The sequence below is a fragment of the Drosophila ficusphila genome, unplaced genomic scaffold (assembly GCF_018152265.1).
Source record: "Drosophila ficusphila isolate 14025-0441.05 unplaced genomic scaffold, ASM1815226v1 contig_723, whole genome shotgun sequence".
NCBI classification, from domain to species: Eukaryota; Metazoa; Arthropoda; class Insecta; order Diptera; family Drosophilidae; genus Drosophila; species Drosophila ficusphila.
Window position 1 is genome coordinate 116,492 of NW_025064662.1, and position 22,748 is coordinate 139,239.

The window sequence follows — 22,748 nt, forward strand, 5'->3', positions numbered from 1 at the left end:
TATCCATAATTCAACTTGAAAGTTGCAATTTGTAATTAAATAATAAATGTTTCTGTTAAAAAAATACTGAATAAATTATTGCTGAATGCGTAATTGCTTAAATTTGATTGTACAAGATTTTAAGAACCAATTTAAAAGCTCAATATCATAAGAACAACCTGTATATTTAACCTGAAGAACCTTAAGTAAATACCACCCAAAAATTGAGCAATGTTTACCTTTTCTTATCTGTTACAAAACCCAAATTAAAGAGCTACCAGAATAAAGATGAATATTTTGGGAACAGCCAATATTAAATATTTGTAAATTTGCCATTTCCGATTCTGTGCAAACACTATATTGCCAGCCCAAAAATAAATAAATAGCCTTGTTTGACTTTCTCTATAAGGCAGATGGTGTTTACTTAAGATAAGCGCTCTGGTATTTGTTTATTCCAATTCCAGCTGGGTGTTTTTAGCCCCCTTTTCGACGGGGGCGACTTCCATGTGTGTTTGGGGCCAAAAGAACGTCTCGCGTTAACAGTGACGCCTGGCAGGCCCAACACTTCTCGATAGATAAGGCCGCTAGTCGGGCACTTCAGCTGATACCGATAAACATAAAGCTAGTCGCCCGTCGCAGTCGCAGTCGCATTTCTCAGTCGCCGTCGACTTCGCAGTCGACGTAAGAGCGTCGAGCAAATTGCCAATTTAAATTGGCCGCGTTAAATTAGTCGAGTTATCAGCCTCCACGGCGGCAGGTGTGCGGAAGGTTCAGCGGATCGGGTGGCAATATACCCATACCCATCAATAGTAGTGGCATCGGAAAGCCTTGGCTCCGTGAACCGATTTCAAGTGAATCAGCCTCGAATTAATGGCCCTCGTGGAGCGGAAATTGTTACGTGCGAAAGTGTAAAATGATCCGTTTGGAGTTCTGTTTTTTCGGAAGTGAAAACCCGATTAATTCGTGGTCATTTGGTTCAATAATTCGGCGGTGACATGCTTCATTTGCGTGTACCACTCAAGTGGTTTGTTGAAAAGCGAAAACCAACTTTCAAAGTTTAAGTTCTTTTGGTGAATAGAAAGTGTTTTGCAGAAAATACACCACTGCGTGGAGGAAAAATTCTGAATATCATTTCCATTCAATTTGACAAATTGAAAGTCAACAAATATATCAATCATCTTGAAGTTCTTGATATTGATATCTAATCGAAAGATATGGCTGACAACTTCGCGGAAACATTCGAGTGTTTTAGTGTATAAAAAAAAGGCCTGTGCGTCAGTCCTTAAAAAATAGTTTAAAATTTAACCACAATTTTTTTTTTTGGTAACATAATTTCCCAATCGGATTGTAAAACTACATACGTGAACTTTACCTTTGCCATAAACCCTTATCGAAGCGCCTTGAACGAAAAGTCATCGATAGAGCAATAAAGCGAGTTTATGCTATAAACCAAATCAGAACCCAAAAACAATTACTTGGCCAAATCAGGCAGCAACTTCATTATGAAATGCAATGAAAAGGCAACGTTGAAGAACAGTGAAAACAACAAATAAAGAAGCAGAAAAGTGTGCTGATAACTGCAAACGAAATGTCAATAAATTAATATAAATGAGTGACTCGTGACTGGCGGCTCCGTCGAATCACTTCGGCCTTTCTCTCATCGTTATTGTTGATGTAGCTGTTGCCATTACTTTTGCCAGTGTTTTCAGCTTGTACTTCGTTTTTTTTTTTCATTTTGCCAAAGCAAATCATGGCAACAGAGAAAGCAAAACACAAATGGCCATAAAAACAAGCGGACGGGCAGCTCTTTATTTTCCAATGTGAAATGCACATCGGTGTTTCGTTGTCGTTATCGAACAAATCGTATAAGGAAATACAATACAATTCTTTGCTGATAAAACACTTGGCCATGTACGAGTATGTGGGCTTGTGATTTTTGAGGCCAGTAAATTTGTTAATACTCGAAGCAATGGGGCTCTGATAATTCCACCGGAATTGTCGTAATGCACCCCCAGTATTGTTTCGCCTTTCGTTGAAGGCATTTGCTTTAGAGCTTTCGGCCAAACAATGAAATCCCCCGCATAAATAGAAAACAATTAGGCATTTCTGAGGCGATAAGAGCCACAAAATGATAAAAGCCAGCAAGCATACTGACTCATCGCAATGACCAAGTGGCGGATAGAAACAAAAACCGGAGAAATTGGTAGCACAATTCGCTCCGAGCGGTAATTAAAGCAGCCAACTTGACGATGCGCATAATTTTTGAACTTTGAAACTTTTGTTCCACAAACAAATTTATCAGATGCAAAGCAAATGCTGCTGCTCCCGCTTTCTGGGACAGTTGATAAACCGATGTGGTCAACCCAGAATTTAGTGGAGCCCTCCGAAATCCTTTGTTTTTGATGGCCAACTGAAAGCTGATGGCTTGCTGAATATCTGGCCCGTTGCCTTTTGAGTGCGTACTTCTAGTTTTGCTGTTAAAGCTCCTAAGATACTGACTTTAGTGGTTTTCTTTGCACACTAAAAACTTTGGACTTTACAAAACCGTTAGGCAATCAATATTAAACAAAATTATACAATACAAACAACAACAAATTTAATAATATGTTTCAGTTTCCTTGCGCATCATATAATTTAAACAACTTATCCAAATCGAAATCAAAAATGATAAATACATTTTTAAATTCATCAAGTGCATTAAATCGTTATCTTAAAGTGTCAAAAAGAAAACCTTTGGCTTAAAAAAACTAAACCAATGCGATAAGATATTCCTGAATAACTAAGATACCGATAAACAACTAAATAGTCAACAACTAATCAGTTTAAAGCCAATAAGTGTGTCGTGTGCGAAGTAAATCGAATTGGCGCCCAATCGAAATTGAAGCATACATAATCCGCGACAATTGCAACCGAACAGCACGAATTTATAGCCGCAATTAAATCCTTGACCATAAATCAGAGAATATGGCCGGGGTAATCAAAATGTTTAACCCACGAGCGAACAAAGCAAACGATTTGAGATAAAAAGTGTGCGAAAACAGCGAGCAACCCATAAAAGAGTGACCGAAGTCGCAAAAAATCACAGCCGGATAACAGTTACATTAGCGGGAGTAAACAGCATTATGGCCTGCTTCCCCCGACTCTTCCACCACCGCAGCAAAAACAAATTCACCCCCGCCGAAGATGAGAACACCGATACGATACTCAACACACAAGATAGTCCCGTGGTGAGTTCCGCGTGCCACAGATCACGCTTCAGTACTGCACTTGTCCGAATCCGATAAGTCCGCAGATAAGTTCATCAAGTGCTTAATTAAGTTAATCGGGGAGGCGAGGAAAAAACATAAATAACGCGAAGCGAAACAGTAAACAAATATGGGGAGTTTCGACTTCAAAATACCCAAAACACATTTAGTTCTTTATGGACATTTTTTGAAATTTGTAAATACGATATTAATAACATAAAACAACATAACTTTCTTCATTTTCAAGAAAATGTTCTTAAGAAAAACAGTCAACTTAAGTTCTATAATTTAAGACAACTTTTGGGAACCTAAGAGTTCTAAAGTAAATTTTAAGTTAGGAAACTTCAAGTTTCAAAGTATTTTGAAGACCAATTCGTTTCTATACTACTAGAAAAATAAATGTAGAGACTTTGTCAAAAGAAAAGTTTGAATCAGGAAAGTTTGAATGAAAAACAGCCTGGATAAATTTGTACAAACATTACACGGAAAATTTGTTAATATCGCTTTGATTCCTTACTGATTAGAAGAATTAAATCAGAGGTTATATTTAGTGTTTTATTATCTGCTGATTTGGCTGTCAGCATTTATGATCGGAAATGACCTTGTGGCTCCTGAATATAGGGTATTGAATCACGTAAAAATGTTTGTGGAGCGAAACCTAGTTTTTCTTATCTTTCATTTTTTTTCTGTTCATGACGTTCACTTTTAATGGGCTTATCTCAAAAGCACAAAACCGGAGGAAAAATACGAGTGCCAATACCCAAATTCCCATTAACTTTTGTTTGGGAAAATTCAATGGTAAATGAGCAATGGTCATTAAGCAAATAAAATGTATATAATTTGGGGATTTTTTATTATCGAACATAAAAAGTGACCAGTGCTTCCTGGAAAATATATATCAAAGATTTTGATTAATGAAAGTAGAACCTTTTTTGCGTTGCATAAATACATTTGTATTTTATGGATACTTTGACAAATGGGTCAGAGGGACTCACTACTTGGCCGAAATACTTCAATCTGCTAGGCACTTGACTATCTGCAATCCTGGCGCTTTCATCAATAGCAAACATTCGGCGACGAGTTGGCATTAGGTATGCAAAAATATGATAAGCATGCATATAAATAGGTGTGGGAAGAAACAGAAATCGCTGGGTTGGGGCTCATGCATAAATCTAAAAACAAAATGTGTGTGTGAGTGGAACAGCTTGCAGCCGGAGCTCCAAATGACGTATAAATATGCAGGATCCGTCGGATGCTCGGCTATCTATAGAAACATCTGTAGCTGTCTCTCCTTCGGAGGAGAGGACATGATGTTTCCAGGACGCGCGGGAGGATGACAATATGAACGTGATTGCACGCACAACTTACACGTCACAGTAATTCTAAATAACTGGCAAAAAGCCCTTGGAAATGGAAAAACGCCCTCGGGGGAGGAATACGTGTAAGGACGCAGTCTAAGAAATTCGAGGGTACCAAACCTCAAGAGTTTTCCCTCCTCCGCAGAAAAAAAAGGAAAGAAAAATGAGATAGGGAAAACTTCACCTGAAGGCTGCGCGCTTCAACGTTATCGGTGACTTTATCGGCCAAAAGCAGAATTCAAGGCTTCCGTGTGGGAAAACGGAAAACCTGTCAAAATATCGGCGTTTAGCTCGATTAGCATATCAAAGCAAAGTCAACCAGGCGACTCGCAAATTGACACGTGTTTATTTATGCTTGCACTGGGCCCCCAAACAGGTTTGAATATTTCATTAGGCCCCACGCCAATTGAAAAGATAAGATGCGAGCGCTTCTCACATGACTTAACTGAAAATGCATATGAACATAGCTAATAAAAGTTTCAAGATGTTGCTAAAATAAAAATCAGTATTTACGAACCTACCCAAAGTGGTTACAACTTAAGGTGGACATTGTTATTGCCTCAACTGAAATCGAAAACAACTAAAAACTAGAATAAATTAAAACTCTATTACGACTTGTGACAAGCTCAAGTCATAACTGTCTAAGTCATTTTTAAACAATTCTTGCGCAACAATAGCGAATCCCAAAAATACTTTTACGACACATGACACACGCCGTGTCAAAACTTTTCGCTTTTCAAGAGGTTACAAGTCATGAAGGCCAGGTGCCACACAAGTTTTCTTTTTCTGGTAAACAAACCATTTCCACCACTATGAAAATTTGGGAGATTTTTTTAAAGCTTGCCGCTCATCACAATTTTAAGCCAATCAATCTGGAATACTTAACGAGGAATCCTTGGCTGCCATGCTGAAAGGTCAAAAAAGGGACCCAATGGGGCAACTTAAATGCGAGGAGTACTGAGCGCAAAATGCGACACACAAAGCCCCGTGTTTAAAGGACACAATGCCAATGGAAATTGGCTGTTATCGGCCTAATGGAGGCTTAAAATGACATTGTAAACATACCCAAAGTGGTCAAAAAATAAGTAGGAAGAGTTGTCCGGCATCGAATTGCTTTTACGGAAACTGATAAAAGATTAAAACAAATTAAATACATAGTTCATTTAAGGGCAGGACTAAAAGCACTCGAAAATATTTTTCAATTTTAAATTTTCTTTTACAAAGTAATAACAATATCTCAATAAAAAATTGCACTTATTGGGAGTCCCACAGAAATGTTTTTGGAAACCATATAAATATTATAAGAAAACAAAAAGTTTTTCTGCCACGTTTTTAAGCATGTTGATACGAATAAGCAACACAATTGTGAACTTTTCCTTTAAGTCAGTTTAATATGTATCTTTCTGAATAAAATGATTAAGACAATGACGTACAAGCCACTTGGCTTAAAAGTGTGTGTCAGTGGAATAAGGCAATAAATCATGCAAAGTAAATACAAGTAATCATTGTGGTATAAAAAAGGCTTCTGTTGACGGTTTGCGGCTTATTTCTGGTGTTGGTATAGTAAGATTTTTATTGATGGCAAATATTTAATTTAGCAAATTATAAACGTGTTCAACAAGAAGATATCAAGGAGATGTCAAAAGAAGAAAGACAAGTATATTCGCTTGTGTTTCTTAGTATGCAGTGCAAACACTCGTGTGTAAATTAATTTTAATGCAAGTTTGCGCTTTGTCTTTCAGCAAATCGGACTGTACATCCGTCGGGAGGAGAAGCCACTGTACTCGCCCATCGTGACTCCAAGTGCCAGTGAGGTGAGTACTCAAGAGTCCCACAACTTAGAACCCAAAAGCTGGCAACTGGAAACCAGAGACCAGAAATAGAAACCTCTTAGCTGCACAACTTCAGATCGCGCTTCCACCTGTTCGTTCGACTGTCTTTGCGAAACTCGACTAATATTTGCACACATGCTTGTATGTTTCTTATACTTTCAAACGATTCCGCTGTACACAAAACAATATCGGCACAAAACACTTGTAAATATATATATACTATATACACTGCTGCTCGACAACGCCTCCAAATGTCCACTGAACACCACAACCGAAACTTTTGCACCGCTGTGTTTGTCTTCGTAAATGTTTGGTGGGTACTTGGTCCTGGTTCCATGGTTGGTCCTTGGTTGCCGCCACTCGATGCCCTAGGCCAAACTTCAACGGCTGAGGAATAGCGCAGCATCAGTCGTCACCCGGCTCCCCTCCACTGCAGCCGGTTGTCGAGAATGGCAGGGCGAACGCAAACAATGGCGGGCAGGAGCGCAAGTTTCGCTCCAACAAGGACAAGCTGCAGGAGTCGTCCCTTTCAGGCGGCAGTGCAATTAATGTCGCACGCTCAAGTTCAAAATTAAAACCAGTCAAAGAGCGACGGCCCACCGCTCTGCCCACCGAGGTGCCCAGCATCGAGATTCAGGATGTCAAGGATGCAGAGGAGGAGGAGGAGAATTCGCAGAAGGGGGAGAAGGACTTGTGGGTGGGGGAGCCGGGTGGTGCTAATGCACATGCCGATGTCCTCGATGGCGGCAAGTCAAAACTCAAAGTGAATGTGAATGGCATAATTGATGAGGGCGTTGCCGATGAGGATGTTGCCACGCCCTCTACCACCGCCTCCGCCTCCATTTCCACAACACCTGTGAGCGAAGGTCCTGTAAAGTTTTTCATTGGTCACACGCAGGAACTAAGCGCCCAGCAAGCGGACGACACCTTGTCCTGCCAGAGCAGCGATGCCAACAACAACAACAATAACAACAACAGTAACAGCAGTAACAACAGTAACAGCAAGCTGACAAATGGTACCCTGCCGCAGGAGCAAAAGGATCCAAGGGCCAAACTACTGCTGGCTCCGCCCCTTCGCGCCAAGAGCTCCAGCAATGTGTCACTCAATTATCTGGCCAAGAGCCATCCGGACGACCATCGGCGGCGACGTGTGTCCACGATGCCCGATATTAACATACCGCCGGCACCGCCGCTGCCGCCCGAACTCCTCGTCCCCGGAACGCCGCTCCACTTGCGCAAGAAGCGGAGCGTGGAGCGTCCGCAGGAGCAGCAGGAGCAGCAGGACAACCAGGCGAAACAGCAGGAGCAGGGGAAACAGCAGGACCAGCAGGAGCAGCAGGAGCAGCAGGATGCTTCGAACAGCCAAGTAAGTAATGAGGTGGCTGGCCAAATGAGATTCCCCTCAACTAACCAGAGTTCTGCGGTTTTTCGACCTGCCTCTAGGTTGTCAATGGTTGCAGGAACTACACTTTTTCTAACAGCTAGTGGGGGTCATTTGTAACGATAGATAAGGCAGCTCCATAGTACCAGGAAGGACTTAGATACACAGTTGTAGCTCAGAAGTTATACTTTTTTTATTTTTAAACGGAAAAGATTTTCTAAAAAGATTTTCCTACTAATGATTATTGTCGATGCTTTCAACACGGCAAAAACGATATTCAACCCTAAAAAAAATTATACCATTTAATAACCAAAAATTGTTTTTAAAAGTCTTGCGAATGTGTATATCTATGAAATAAAATGATTTAAAATATACCTATATCTGGTTTATGGTACCATAGAAAACTTTTATAAGGCATTGGGCATTAAATAATAATTTAAAAAGAAATGAAGAACATATTTTTTATATATTTTGTATAGCTTTTTTATTTAGTTTTACCTATATACCTTTATTTTCATAGTTACTGAAAATAGTTATCAATACTTTAAATAAAAGTAGTTTCAAAAGTCCATTACTTTTTTCAATTTGGTTGTTCGTAATTGGTTTTATGATACACAACGGTCAACTTTTAACTTATGTGAGTAAAAAACAAGTGACTGGGTTAGCATTTCTGTATATTTAAATACCTCGAAACTTATTCCCAGGAACTGTGTGTCGAGATGCTACACTCCATTTACTATTTGAAGAAACTTTTATGCGGCAGTCGACACACAACCCTCCTCACTTCCCATTGCCCCAAAGGCAAAATTGGGGAAAGTGAAACTCAGAACAGATTGCAATTGAACCGTGCGCCCAACTCACTTGTAGAAACAAGTTAGATGTTAATTGTTCGCCGACAGACACGAACGAAAACTTTATCCCAAACAGAAACATTTCTTATTCCCTTTGCTCCCTTGGATCTGCTCCATTGGCAATCTGTGGCTAATCGGTCCTCCAACAACGGAATCTCTAGCTGCTTCGGAGGAATGAACGTCTTAAGGTTCAATTTCCCGTGCTGTTTCTTGACACAATATGCTTTTCTGTCCAAGAGGTTATTTCTTGGTACAAGTGCTTACAATTCTTTCAGTCAACGCAACAAATGCTTATAATGACTTTTTGTTGCTGGACTTTATAACAACTAGTTTACAATAGTCAAGGGAAAACATATTTAGTGTTTTCTCTTCTTTTTGGTAACTTAAGATATAAGCTCATATTTAAGTATTTAAAAGTCAAGGGAAAACATATTTATTGTTTTCTCTTCTTTTTGGTAACTTAAAACATAAGCTCATATTTAAGTATTACATTTTAAAAATATTTAATAAAAAGTTTCTGCAAAAAAATCCAACTACCGATTAGGTTAACAAAACCTTCAATACCATTCTTAGATTATAGAATATCTGATTATAGAATATCTTACTAAAAAAAATATACAAGCCTAAGCTTTTTTTGTCTCTCTGTCTTATCTTGCTTAAAGCCATTAAAAATCTTCCTTAAACGAAATCCAATCCGGTTCCTTATCTACTGTATTAAAAGTATCTATTTCCCTTTCTTTCTTTGGGCAATTTCACACGAAAACTACAAGGATCAAATAGCAAAGCCGGAGGAAAGTAGCGATAGCCAGAAATCCAACGATTCCTCGACACCGAAAACCCATCGCGTGGAAGGTGGCCTCATCTTCGCCCGTCCCAATTTGCCCATTCAGGGCGACATTGAAATCGAATTTATTGCCAAGGACGAAGCGTAAGTGAAACGGCATCCAATGCTGAATTAGAGAAAAACAAACAATCCGTGGTTATTGCCCCATGAATCCGGTTCGCAGCACACGCAATCTCATACGAACGGCCATTGAGCGCAATGATTTCCTCAATAATCTAATGGACAAGGAGCGCAAGGAGATGGTTATCAATGCAATGGCCCCGGCCAGCTACAAGAAACACAGCCTCATCATCCACGAGCACGAGGAGGGTTCCGAGATCTACGTCTCCGCCGAGGGCCACTACGATGTCATCCGCGCCGGCCAGTTGGTGGCCAACTTCGGACCGGCCACCGTCTTCGGCGAACTGGCCATCCTCTACAATGCTCCGCGCCAGGCAACGATACAGGGTAAGTTCTCTCGCTTTTACTTCAAATTCCAAGAAAATAACTTATAAATAAATATCATAAATAAATTGAATAAATTTCAATATTTTGTAAACCACTCTTAAATAAAGTGGAATGGTAAATGCAGCAGCCTGCTAATAAAGGAAATTTAATACCCTTCAAAAACAAATATTTTGAGAAGGGTGGAGAATTTTTGTTTTTATTTAAAACTACTTTCTGGAACTTATTAAATTCATTGAATTTTCATTTTAAGGAAATTCTTCTCTTTTTTTCGAAATCAATAACCATAACATTTTGCCTTTTTAGTTTACCAAAAATTAGCTTGAGTAACTTGTATTCAAGACTAATCAAACAACTAGTTAGTCTTTAATATCAATAACTACTCTGTATTAATGTTTTTACAAATATAGATAAATTCCTTTTAAAATTTTATAACCATTACAACAGCCTTGTACTCGTTTAAGGGTCTATTAAAATCTACTATAATAAATTCTCATTTAATATGATTTTCTTTTTGTCTAGCTGCCACGGATGCCCGCGTTTGGAAAATCGCTCGCGAAACCTTCAGGGCCATCATGCAAATCTCTGGCTCCCGAGAACGCGAGGAGAACCTTCAGTTCCTGCGGTCAGCACCATTTTTACAGGAACTCGACCAAAGTCTGCTATACAAAGTCGTGGATTTACTGCAAAGGGTAAGAATCCATCATCCGATTTATCGATGCCTCAACTCATTGTGTTTCAGAAATTCTACGAGACCGACAGCTGTATTGTGCGAGAAGGCGAGGTGGGCAACGAGTTCTATATCATCCGGTGCGGAACGGTGACCATAAAGAAGCAGGACGAGCAGAAGCAGGAGCAGATTGTGGCCAAGAGGAAGCGGGGCGACTACTTCGGGGAGCAGGCCCTATTGAACGCGGATGTCCGACAGGCCAGTGTTTATGCCGACGCCCCGGGAACCGAGGTCCTCATGCTCGACAGAGAGTGAGTAACAAATAGGACACTTTGTCAACGCTCAATCAATAATTGGCTATCAATAAGAAGTATAGGTGCATGAAACCAACATAAAGAATAAATAAAACAAAAAAACACAAGATATACCATGTATAGTTGTTTAGGGTAAAAGAAAGAAAGGAAATTTTTTAATTTTTTGGAAAAGTCAGTTCAACAGAATAGTAGAGTAACAATATTCTATATGAAATTATATATTTTGATCAATATTTTATTAACTTTCCATATTACATTTTTTTCTTGGGTTACATTTTATTTTAACAGTCAAAAACAAGTATTTTGCTGGTTAAATATTTAAAATGCCTTATTAGGTTACCATTTTCCAATTTGATTTATTTAGTTTATTATTTTTTTATCTTTTTTTTATTAGAGCTTTCATAAGCTATTTGGGAACCATCAAGCAGCTGCGGGAGAAGCCCAGCAGTCAGCGCGGCGATTCGAGTGGTCGATCGAGTAACAAATCCCTGGAATTCGACAACGAATACTCCCAAGTGGCCATTTCGGAGCTGAAGAAGATAGCCACTCTGGGATGTGGAGCCTTTGGACGCGTGGATCTGGTGGCCCTGGGGCAACAGGCTTTGGCTCTAAAGATCATCAAGAAAATCGAGGTGGTGAAACAAGATCAAATCGAGCACGTTTACAACGAGAAGAACGTAATGATTAAGTGCCGCAATTCGCCCTTCATAGTTCAGTAAGTCATAACTCAAGCACTTAGCTCCGTGAAGGCTTAAATACTGTTTCAATTCAGACTCTATCGCACGTACCGCAATGACAAATACGTTTACTTCCTAATGGAGGCGTGCATGGGCGGTGATGTATGGACGGTGATGTCAAAGCGCCAGTACTTCGATGAGAAGACCGCCAAATTTATAGCGGGCTGTGTCGTCGAAGCCTTCGACTACTTGCACTCGCACAACTTCATCTACAGAGACTTGAAGCCCGAGAACCTGATGCTGGGCACAGATGGCTATTGCAAATTGGTAAGGGAAACATATCCAATAAGGGGGAGTAACAATAATTTTAAGAAATCTCTTTTAAAAGTTGGAAAATAAAAACTTTTAATTAGTAGAAATTGTTTTAACCTCCTAAAAATATTCACTAAAAATGTTCTCAATTTTCTAGCATATAAAATAAATTCCCAATGCCAGGCTAGGAGCTATTTTAGGTGCTCAAATCGTTAAACAAATTCTTAAAGAGACTTGTTATCAGTAGAGCTCGGATAGTTATGTAAATGGCCATAAAGCATACATAAAGCATATTTTGATCGAAAGTGCATGTTCGAGCATATTTTAATATTTCATTCATCAAAACTTTAAATAGTTTAGCTGTGACATATGAAAATCATTCTGATACGAAAAACAACAAAAAAAACTGAATACATTTAATAACAAATCTATCTAATTGTGTATAAGATTATTGCGTGGAATTGAAAGTAATTTGACTTTTAAGTTGTTTATTTTCATCAAATGAGCATTACTGACTCATCAATGTACTCTCAATGACTAATAAAAAAAAACGCTATATTATATTCTTAAATTATTAGTCGTCCGTGGCATTCAAAGTTATCAGTTGTTTCAAAATTCGTCGGAATGATTAGAAAAAAAAGCGCGGTAAAGCTATATTGCGTCTGAAAGCCAGTCGAAACAAAACAGCGAACCGGAGCGGACGCACTCGAAAAAAAGTGAATAAAATTTATTTCTGTGCTTAGCGCGAAGCTGTGTGAGTGCCACCGATTGTATGCGTGTGTGCTGTGTATATTTAAACAATATTTAAAAATCTTACGCCAAACGAAGCGATCGGGGATCGGGATGGCGGCACACTACAAGGACACCCCGTTATCCGAACTGAGCCTTGAGACCCGGATCCAGCTCTCCCGCATGCTGAACCGCGAGAAGGTGCTGCGATCCGTGGATGGCTACCAGCGGGACTGGCGAGGCATCCGGAACTTGGCCAAGCAGAAGGACTTCGTCGATGAGAACGCCAACGATCCCATGGGTCTGGTGTTCGACAGCTGGAGCCAGCGGGACCCCCAGAACGCCACGGTCGGCAATCTCGAAGATTTTCTCGGGATCATCGATCGATGGGACGTCGTCGACTATATTCAGAAAAATCTTAACCCACTGTCTTGAACCACTATATTTTTTAGCAAGAGTTATTGGAAATATATTTGGTGGATTTTAAATCTCTTTTTTTATATTTTTTTATTTAAGAAGGTATAAATATATTTTTGTTTTTTAAGTTTATTTGCGTGCTTAAGTCATTTATAACTAGAGCTCGCCAGAAGAAGGTTATACCATAAGAAAATTTTGGGAAAACTTTCTGGAAAAGTCGCTAGCGGCTCAACAGATGTACACAATGTTTTATGTAAAATTCTAAAACACACTACAAAGATCATAGCTGCGTTAATATTGTGTATCGATGAAGTCGGTAAAAAAATATTTAAACAAAAAATCGAGTGAGCTTAAACAATTGGAAATAATGCCTGCTGTTAGACGATTAAGACTTGGACGGCGTTCGCGCAATTTAATAAATAGTCAGAATTTCCGATCATCAAGGGTAAATTTAAAGGAGAGGAAGTTCTTATCCCAAGAATTCCGATTATTCCAAGTCTGGAAGTCTGCGAGATAAATCTGGAATATGAATGTTTTTCACATGGACAGTTATACGTAGCCTGTTCGCGTGTCGGAAAGTCGTCATCATTATTTATTTTTGCACCGGATAACAAAACAAAAAATATTGTTTATTACATCGCTCTCCAATGATTTCGAGTCAAAAAAATTTCACAAAAAATTTGAATTACCAGTGTTCTATTATTACTCAGGGGTTATATGAAATTGTGAAATTGGGCGAGAGTTGTGTATAAGAATATTGCGTGGAATTGAAAGTAATTTGACTTTTAAGTTGCTTATTTTCATCAAATGAGCATTACTGACTCATCAATGTACTCTCAATGACTAATAACAAAAACGCTTTATTATATTCTTAAATTATCATTCGTCCGTGGCATTCAAAGTTATCAGTTGTTTCCAAATTCGTCGGAATGATTAGAAAAAAAAAGCGCGGTAAAGTTACATATATTGCGTATGAAAGCCGGATTTCCCAAAGTACATACATAGGTATGTATTTCGGTCTGATGGGTCATCATTTTGTACGTATTGTGAATGTGCAGTTCAAGAAAAAAAAATATTCCAAGTAAATCAGGATATTGCATAATTGAAGCACAAAGCTGCCAAAGATAGAAGGAAGAAAAAGCCGATCAGGGAAGCCAATCGTTAATATCGAATCTTAAACCAAACCCAGTAGATCTGTGTAAAACTTTAGTTTTGAAATAAAGAACCGTCCTTTCCAAAATATTTTGACTATTTTTTGCATGATTCTTTCATATCTTTTTGTATTTTTAAATGCATATTCTTAAGCATATTTTCCAATTTTTCGTGCATATTTGCATGCATATTTTGGCCTTTTTTCGTGCATAACTATCCGAGCTCTAGTTATCAGTATTAACATTTTTCAGATCCGAAAAATAATCACAGATATTAATTGAGATTTAAAAACACTTTTGCAAATGTCTTAAAGTATGCTACAAATTATAGAAGCTTGAATTTCATCTTAAGGTTTTAAGTGGAACTTCTAACATGTTTGCTAATAGATTTCATATATTTTTTATTACCAGGTTGACTTTGGTTTTGCGAAATTCGTGCGTCACAACGAGAAGACCAACACGTTTGCCGGAACCCCTGAGTATGTGGCCCCCGAAATTATCCTGGATCGAGGACACGATCGAGCCGTCGACTACTGGGCACTGGGCATCCTCGTCTACGAACTCCTGGTTGGCAAGACGCCCTTCAGGGGCGTTAATCAGATCAAGATCTACCAGCAAATCCTGAGTGGCATCGACGTCATCCACATGCCATCGAGGATACCCAAGTCGGCACAGCACTTGGTGCGGCATCTTTGCAAGCAACTTCCGGCGGAAAGGCTGGGATATCAGCGCAAAGGAATCGCCGACATCAAACGACACAGTTGGTTCGAAAGTCTAGATTGGCAGCGACTGAAACTTAAGCAATTGCCATCGCCAATCAAAAGACCTTTGAAGAGTTGGACGGACTTGCAATACTTCGGTCCGTCCGGTGTGGAAAACGACTACGAACCACCGGAGGAATTGAGCGGTTGGGACAAGGACTTTTAAAGACTCTTAAAGCTGATGAAGTAACCAAACAGTAGCTGTAAATACTGACTTTAATTTTCGGATATTAGTTAGTAGTTGAAAAAGTGTTGTATTTATATTTTGGGAGTGTCCCATTTAGCAGCCATAACAACCTCGTATTAATTACTAGCTTTAAAAATCTGAATAGGTTTTAACCTATTTGCTATACTTAATGTAAAAAGTTTTTTAGTTATAAAATACATTTAAAGTAGACACTGTACACTAAACATGAACAATTATATCAATTCGTTTACATGAAGTCCTTGAGAATAAATTTTACGCTAATTGAAAGGTACAACTTTGAGGGCTTCTTACTTAAAATTCAGGTTGCTTTGAACTTTTAAATGACTCACTTTTTAGGTTTTTTTGGAAACATTAAATAACTTACTCGCTTTGAAAGTCGACATAGACTGCTTGGGCAGCTGGGCCCGAAGGTTTGTTTGTATTCGCGGCATCAATTAGAACCGCAAACTGGGTTTCTTTTGCTTTCACCGCTGAAAAACCGCAGGTAAGCAAACAAATTCAATTTAGCAACGTTCTTTACTTTACGCTTTGCTTGCCAAATGCAATTCCACAAAGTTTAGAAATATAAGAGCACTTTGTCTTTAACAGGTGAAAACTAGCTGGCGAACAACGGAGTTGGTTGGGCAACATAACTTATTGTGACGTTACTGTCTTGTTTTGTTACACAAGGGACTTTATCATCCTCATCAATATCAATGGAGTTCCTTTGTCTCTCCTGGCCTAGATACATCATCATTTGAGTGAGGTTTTCATTGCGCATAACCACCCTATTTTGTTCAACATAACTGCTATCTGTGTCTTTGGGTAGTTTTGAGCTTCCCATTCAAAGACAACTGCTAAGGATGCCAAATGTGATTGAGGAAATTATATTGTGTACACCTAAATGACTTGTCGTCTCTTCCATAAGTTTATTGAGTATAAACAACAAATTACCTTAATGATAGTTAACAATTCCGTTGTGCAGAATCAATGTTTTGGCTGACTTGTCAAAACTGTTGTTTATATCCTTAATTACAGAAGGAGAAATGTAAGATTTTAATAATTATTTAGAAGCTATTATATTTTTTTATTCCAAACGAGATTTATTTTTCCTAAAGTGTAAATATTTTTGTAGGTAAAAAAATAATAATCAATACAATATTCCCCTTTAATATTAATATAAACGAATGTTCTACATGTTTATCAAGCAAACCTCTATTATTTTCAAACAGAATAGTATCAAAGTTTCCAAGACAGTGTAATTAGTCATTAGGCATGAGATGAACTTCTCTAGCTCTCCATGGTTAATTTAGGACCCTGTAGAGCAAGCCCAATCACTCGAATTCGTAATCCAGCTCCTCCTTGTAAACCAATCAATTGAAATTCAGTTCAGTTATGCGGGGAAAAGCCCAATTTAATTTGAGCTACGAATACGGAAAGTTGGAATAAGCTTAGCAGCAGACGAACATGGTTAATCAATAATTTACTATGCGGCTGCGAAATGGTCAAAGGACGAAAGTTGGGATCCCTAGAATAAGAAGAGGTCCTTTTTCGCCGTAGACTTTCGCACTCATTTAACAATTTTACGCTTCGTTTAAGGGCCGTAAGAGGGATTGGCTGGGACCAGTGAAGAGTTCTTTGATTCCGGGTATTTCGTATTTTTTCTTCGCCAGCCCAAAGTTTGTGGGAAAATAAAATGGGCATTTGCATGGCTTTCTTAGTTAACCTTTTTTTTTCCAGCCCGTAACCAGTCACAAGTCGTCACCGTCATCGTTTTTCCGGGGAAAAACTAAGCGACGGCGTCGGCGGTTTTCCCCTTCAATTTTCCTTCACGTTGACGGTTGAGCGCGCACAGTTTTCCCAACGGAAATGATGACATTTCGTCCAACTTTGTCGCCGCGGTGTGCAGTCGCATAGAAATTCCGGAGGTGTCTAAGAAATGGCAAATTCCAAACTGAAGAAACAGTTGCGAAATGAAAATTTTCACTTTTTTTCCACTTTTTTTTTTTGCGCTGCCCGACGGTAGCGGAAATTGTCGAAATGTTCCCCAGTTCCTGCAATGCCACGGAATTGAAATTGTGGCCAAATGTTTTCGCCATCGCCTTTATTGATTTCCCCGCACATCTACTTATTTTATTCGATTTCAATTTCGGCGGAAGGAAGGTAGCAAAATGTTATTATCAATTATCATTTATTATTGCGGGCCATTTTTTCGCTTGGTCGATTATATTTTCCTTTTCTTTGTACTCATTTCCTTTGCTCTGTTTTTGTCGCCCTTGTTTCGTTTTTTTTTTTTTTTTTAAGAGCCGTACCGTTCTGATCGATGGTTTTTCTTCGGATTACTTGGGGATATTGGCTGCTGGTAGCATATTGTGGAAAACCGCTTATTGCGGATTGGATTTTCTCCTTTTTTGGATATGTGACAATGGGAAAATTTAAATCTGTTTTGTCTACCAGAAAGGATATTCTTCTATTCCCATCAAAGTCGAGTTCTAAAATTATTCTATTTCCCATTCACATTCCGATTTAATGCATTGTTTATACTTTGTATTTCCCAGAAACTTTTACCATTCAAGCAAATTACCAAGCCGGTTGCCTCAAAAAATAAATAAACATATGACATGTTTTCCTCATACTGTTTAATGTTGTTTTATCAACTTTGTTTTTCATAGGTTTACAAGGGTTTCGCAAAATCAAGTTTGTGTATATAAGGGCCAGCCAAAAGGGATTCTTTTTTCCACACTTTAAAATGGGAAAGAAAAACAGAGGTCCGGGAAATTTAATATATGCATGGCAATACAAGTCGACAGCTGCCGAGCAAATTTATATTGCTCATACACGGCCGTATTTATGAAAGTCCTTTAGAAGCTGTCCATAGAAATGCAAATTGCTCGGCAGCCTTTTCAATGCAGGACTTTAAGCGAAAATTAGACCCTAATCAATGTAACTATTGTTTACTTTGTATACAGCATCTGGCGAAAGGGACAAAATCTTGTGTCTATCTATGGATATTTTCCTCGACTGGTTTCCCATTTTAATACGGAAAGTTTTGTTTGCACAACTTTTAGGGGGGGATATCGGAAAAGCTGACAAATTTAATCAAATCGGATTTGGCAAATCTGCATTATGGAGAGCACACTGTAAAATTGAACCTAGCACTAAAAATCATTGCCAAAGCGACACTCATCACTTGGCAAATCCTTTGTGGGAACAAAACAAATCAGCACTACAATTTTCCATATAAAGCATTCATTGCGCTCCCCAAATGAACCGACTCGATGACCATTTTCCGTTCACAAACATGGACAAACAGTCACACTTTTGCTAGTGATCACCAGGGGTGCAATTAGGATTTGAGTGTTCAATAACGATTTACACAAAGGCCGAGCTGCACGGTCTCCCAGGGAACCGGGGAGTGTGGCACGTGCAGCCCAGACAAATAAGCTTTAAAATGTTGCCATTCGAATGCGAATCGAACGAATCGAATCCGGCTGGACGAACAAACTTGGCCAGCACGTAAGGATTCGGCAACAAGAGTAGCAATTATAAGGGGCAGGAGAGCAGACAGGACATCCACTTGCCCTCGAACTTGCAACTCCTGTGCCAGTGCCAGTTCCACTTGCCAATCCAATCTAATCAGCTTCGGTCGAAAAGAATCTGTTTACAATATTGACAATTTCGTTTTTAGGAGCGAGCTTCCTTCCCACACAAAACCTAAAAACTAGAGGTTGAATCAAAAAGTTTCTTTTTATGCCGGGTAAAAATGTTAAATTTGCATATTTTTCTTTTTGTTGCGGCCGGCACTTGTCCTTTTTCCAGGATCTGCTCCTTGCTGTTGGCCAATTTGTGGCAGAGTTAGGGCCCTGCCACATAAACACTTCTGTGCTGAATGCTATGAATAAATAATGAGCTTTGTCTTCAAGTGATGGTCCTTGCGTTGCATACTTTTGGGGCAATAGGCTCATGCAATATTTGTGTGCCATTTAAGCGGCTTCCGTGCATTACGGAAGGGACTGAAAAATACATCCTGGCCTTGGGAGTTGCCCAACAGATCCTGGAGCTTTGAACTCCGGCCAGGAAATACTATTAAATATCGATAAATCAGGTGTTTGTTCAGTGGCTGTCGTGAGAAATCAGAAAGAAAATATCTATTCCATCGCAAACATATGTTTACATTTGTTTGGGGCCAAAATCACATTACCCCGTGGCTCTTCTGTTGGAATCAAATTATGTTATTTTCATGAGCAGCCCAAAGTATGCAAATATTTGCTAAGCCCAAACATTTGATGCGCCAACCTCTTGCCACTCGACATACGGAATCCAGCAGGGAAGTCGCAGCAACAATGAGGTAGCCGGGCAAAAAGGTCGTTAGATTGTTAACAAGTTCATAAAAAGACGCTGGCAAACGACACACACCAACACACAGACAATTGTTTGGGGGCAGGATGTGGGGGACAGGACGAAGTCCCCGGCAAGGACTGCCTAAATACTATACGACGCGTCTCGCTGCGTATTTACAGAGCACTTTTTCCATTTCTACTGCTGCTGCCTCTCAACGAGCAGCGGCAACAAAAATGCAAACAAGTGTACACTGGAAAAATAATACGTTAGAATTTTAAATAGTAAAGTAGCAAAGCACTTCAAATAAATTAAAACACTGTAAACATGAAACTATTAAAATAATTCCCAAAAATTGTTTCTATACATTTTATCATAAAGTAAAATTCTATTCTACATTAGACGTCAAATTAGATACATACAATACATTTACTAAAATGAAAATAATAAGTTTTTTTAAACTATAAACTATATATTTATCTGAAAATTATTATAAGTTTCTTTTTCATTGTTTAAAATGGAATTTTCTTTTTAGAGCAACATAACCTTTTCATGAAAAACAACTCTACCAAAAAACTCAAATATCTATAAGAATCTTTATGACACATGAAAACTTGTACCTACTAGTTGATTCAAGCATTAAAATATTATTTTCATTTTTCCCAGTGTAGAACCGTGAGCTTTTAGGAGTAGAGATGAGAAGAGGTTAGGGGCGACTATGAATATAAGCATGGGTGTACTGAACTGAACTGAGCACCGAGAGCTCCTGCGGTTGTTTGCATTAGGCAATTGATGTTTATTATTTCTGGGGGGCGGATGGAAGTGGGGGGATCGACGCCGCCGACAAAAGCTGGTTGCTGCCCCCTTTTCCAGTGCCTTGTTTGCCATTCCAGTTGCATGTTGCAAACTCGCGAGCAACAGTTTAAGTTGCATTTGCAGTGGCTTTAAGCGAATTAAAGCCTAATGAATACCGCATTCACTGGCATTCATGTTTGTCCATGCTCGTGGGTGGAAAGCCTCTTAAAAGCGACAAACTCCAACATCGCCGCGGGTGCTTTGTGTTCTAGCCATATTTAATAAACAATTGGCGGGAAGCAATTAAGCCCGATTGGGAAACCGCAATGGAAATCGCTTTAAATTTACTGCTGCCTCGGCGACAAACCGTCGGATTCCAGCAGGCGAGACCAAAATATGGTTGTGCAAATTAATTAAATTCGATTAAATACGGCATTATTAATTATTTGCCGTTTTTTCGCAAATTTGCATTTTTTCAATTCAAAACCAAATTCATTTTATTAGCTTTGGATTATGATTAATTTATCAATAAAAAATTCTAATTAAAGAACCATTGTTCATATTTTTTCACAAACGCCCACGTGTTTACTTATGTACATGTAAAATGATATGCAATGATATGATATGCTATTCATGTTTTTTTAAGTGGTATTTTTAAGCGACAGGAGCATTGAACCGATTTACCTAAAATGCCACAAAGTGCCGCCCAATTTAATATTAAATCAGCTTGAAACTTTTAAGACGGCTGGCCATCAAGCAAGATTTTAAGTCCGCAAAACTCGGCACAATTGAAAAGGATAAAGTTTTAATTAAATAGAAAATATTTATTCAGAATTTATGGAAAGAATAACAGTAAAAACCGAATATTGAATTATTTAGTGAAACGCAGCGGGACGCACAAGTGTTAATAATTGAAATTCTCACGCCGAGGCAGAAAAGTTTTGCGAGAGAAACTTGTAGAACAAATAGGCGGACTGTTCGCCTGTTCGTTCTTTGGCCAATTAATAATAAATCGCGAGCCAAGAAGGGAGACTAAAAAACAAACTCTAGCAACTAATGATGCGCCTCATTTGAGCGGCAAAAGGCAAACGGTAGACGGCAGGTTTCGACCACGTGTAACAACAAATTACCGCCGCAAAAGCGAAAAACTTGCCAGATAGCCATCGCCCTCCGTCCCGAAAAAGGTTAAAGGTGGCCAAAAGCGAAGGTAAGCGTAAACGCTTTTGCCGAAACTTCAGAAAAGGGTCGTTGTTCCCGGGGATTCTCGTGGACTTAGCGCTTGATTAAGCGTCAAAAAGCACCCATTTCCACCCATTTTCCACCCACCAGCCCATCGAGTTTAAGCCATTGTGAACTGCTGATTGATAAGGCAAATTGGTGTTGGGATTGTTTTATGCATTCCACGGCCCCCAAAAGTTTTGTTAACCAATGCAAATTGTGCGTGGGGCTCGTGTGCTTTTTAATTAAACCTACCTTCATTTTATATCTTTGCGATGGGTATTTATTTATCGCACAAAACGGAAGGAAACTTTATCCACATTTGAGTTTTCATAATTTCCGTATTTTTTAAGCAATCTGCCTTCGCAGGCAGACGTCATCTACACTCACACATATCGTAGGTATAACAAAGTTAATTTCAACATTTCATTTTGCAGGAAAACGTGTATAAAAACGCCCGCCTTGCGGCGTAATTAAATTTTCTAATTGAGTTACCACTGACATGGAGCACGGTGGAAATTTTGAAGCAGCCCAGTGAAACCCGAAGAGGAAAATATAATATAATATAAGATTGCCTTTTGCAATTTGAATCGTGAGAGCTACATTTGGGTCCTTTTAGTCTGGCAATCTGGCGATGCCTGTTTCTGGCCGAGACTTTTACATTTCGCTGACTTTGCTAATAAATTATCGTATGCCCGTCAAACTTTAGGCGCATAAAAAAGAAGAAAGTAGGCAATGCTTTATGTTTGTTTCTGCCTTCTGATTTATACTCAATGCACGAAAAGTAGTCCAAGTCATAATTTATGCTTGAGCTACGACACACCATAAAAAAACCAGAACACAAAATCTCCAAAAGCATTTGGATAATTGGTGATTTTATTGACTGCGAAAATTATGTGATGGCGCATGCCATTTAAAGTAATAAAGAACTATCTTGTTTGATCCTCTGAAATATTACTCAACTTATGTGGAGGAATCCTTAAACAAACCCCATTTCTGAAGCCCTTTTATGTCTTTAAAAGAAACTCGCATTCAACTTCATGCATAATTAGAGCGCCATGTCTGCCTAAATGAATAAATTTATGTCGTGAATTCAACCCTTGAATTTTATTTATATGTCTAGGAGTACTCATAATGAGTCGCAGTCACAGTACGCATTTTTGAAGTTGTTTGAGAGTACACTTAATTGCACGTATTTTTATGATGTTGGAAAAAGTCTGCCTTTAAAGAAATATTTTAACTACG

The 22,748-nt window shown here is 38.9% G+C and overlaps 3 protein-coding genes across 4 annotated transcripts in view; 2 read left to right on the forward strand and 1 right to left on the reverse strand.

Annotated features, from left to right (window-relative positions):
• The window catches only part of LOC108089159, a 125,478-nt gene that overhangs the window by 91,568 nt on the left and 11,162 nt on the right, over window positions 1–22,748 (reverse strand). The gene's annotated exons all lie outside the window — the stretch shown is intronic.
• LOC108089160 (cGMP-dependent protein kinase 1) lies at window positions 1,073–15,444 on the forward strand. The gene is given in 11 exon segments (XM_017187286.2): window positions 1,073–3,206; window positions 6,325–6,396; window positions 6,787–6,807; window positions 6,809–7,780; window positions 9,417–9,574; window positions 9,654–9,937; window positions 10,457–10,626; window positions 10,677–10,915; window positions 11,313–11,633; window positions 11,691–11,922; window positions 14,616–15,444. Coding segments are annotated over 11 exon segments (3,090 nt in total). The 5' UTR covers window positions 1,073–3,101; the 3' UTR covers window positions 15,132–15,444.
• Window positions 12,595–13,155, forward strand: LOC108089165. Its single transcript, XM_017187296.2, has 2 exons — window positions 12,595–12,661; window positions 12,736–13,155. The coding sequence occupies exon 2, from the start codon at window positions 12,751–12,753 to the stop codon at window positions 13,069–13,071; it is 321 nt and encodes a 106-aa protein (XP_017042785.1). The 5' UTR covers window positions 12,595–12,661; window positions 12,736–12,750; the 3' UTR covers window positions 13,072–13,155.

Coding starts and splice junctions, on each gene's coding strand:
- LOC108089165 (XM_017187296.2), top strand. CDS start 12,751: ATGGCGGCACACTACAAGGACACCCCGTTATCCGAACTGAGCCTTGAG.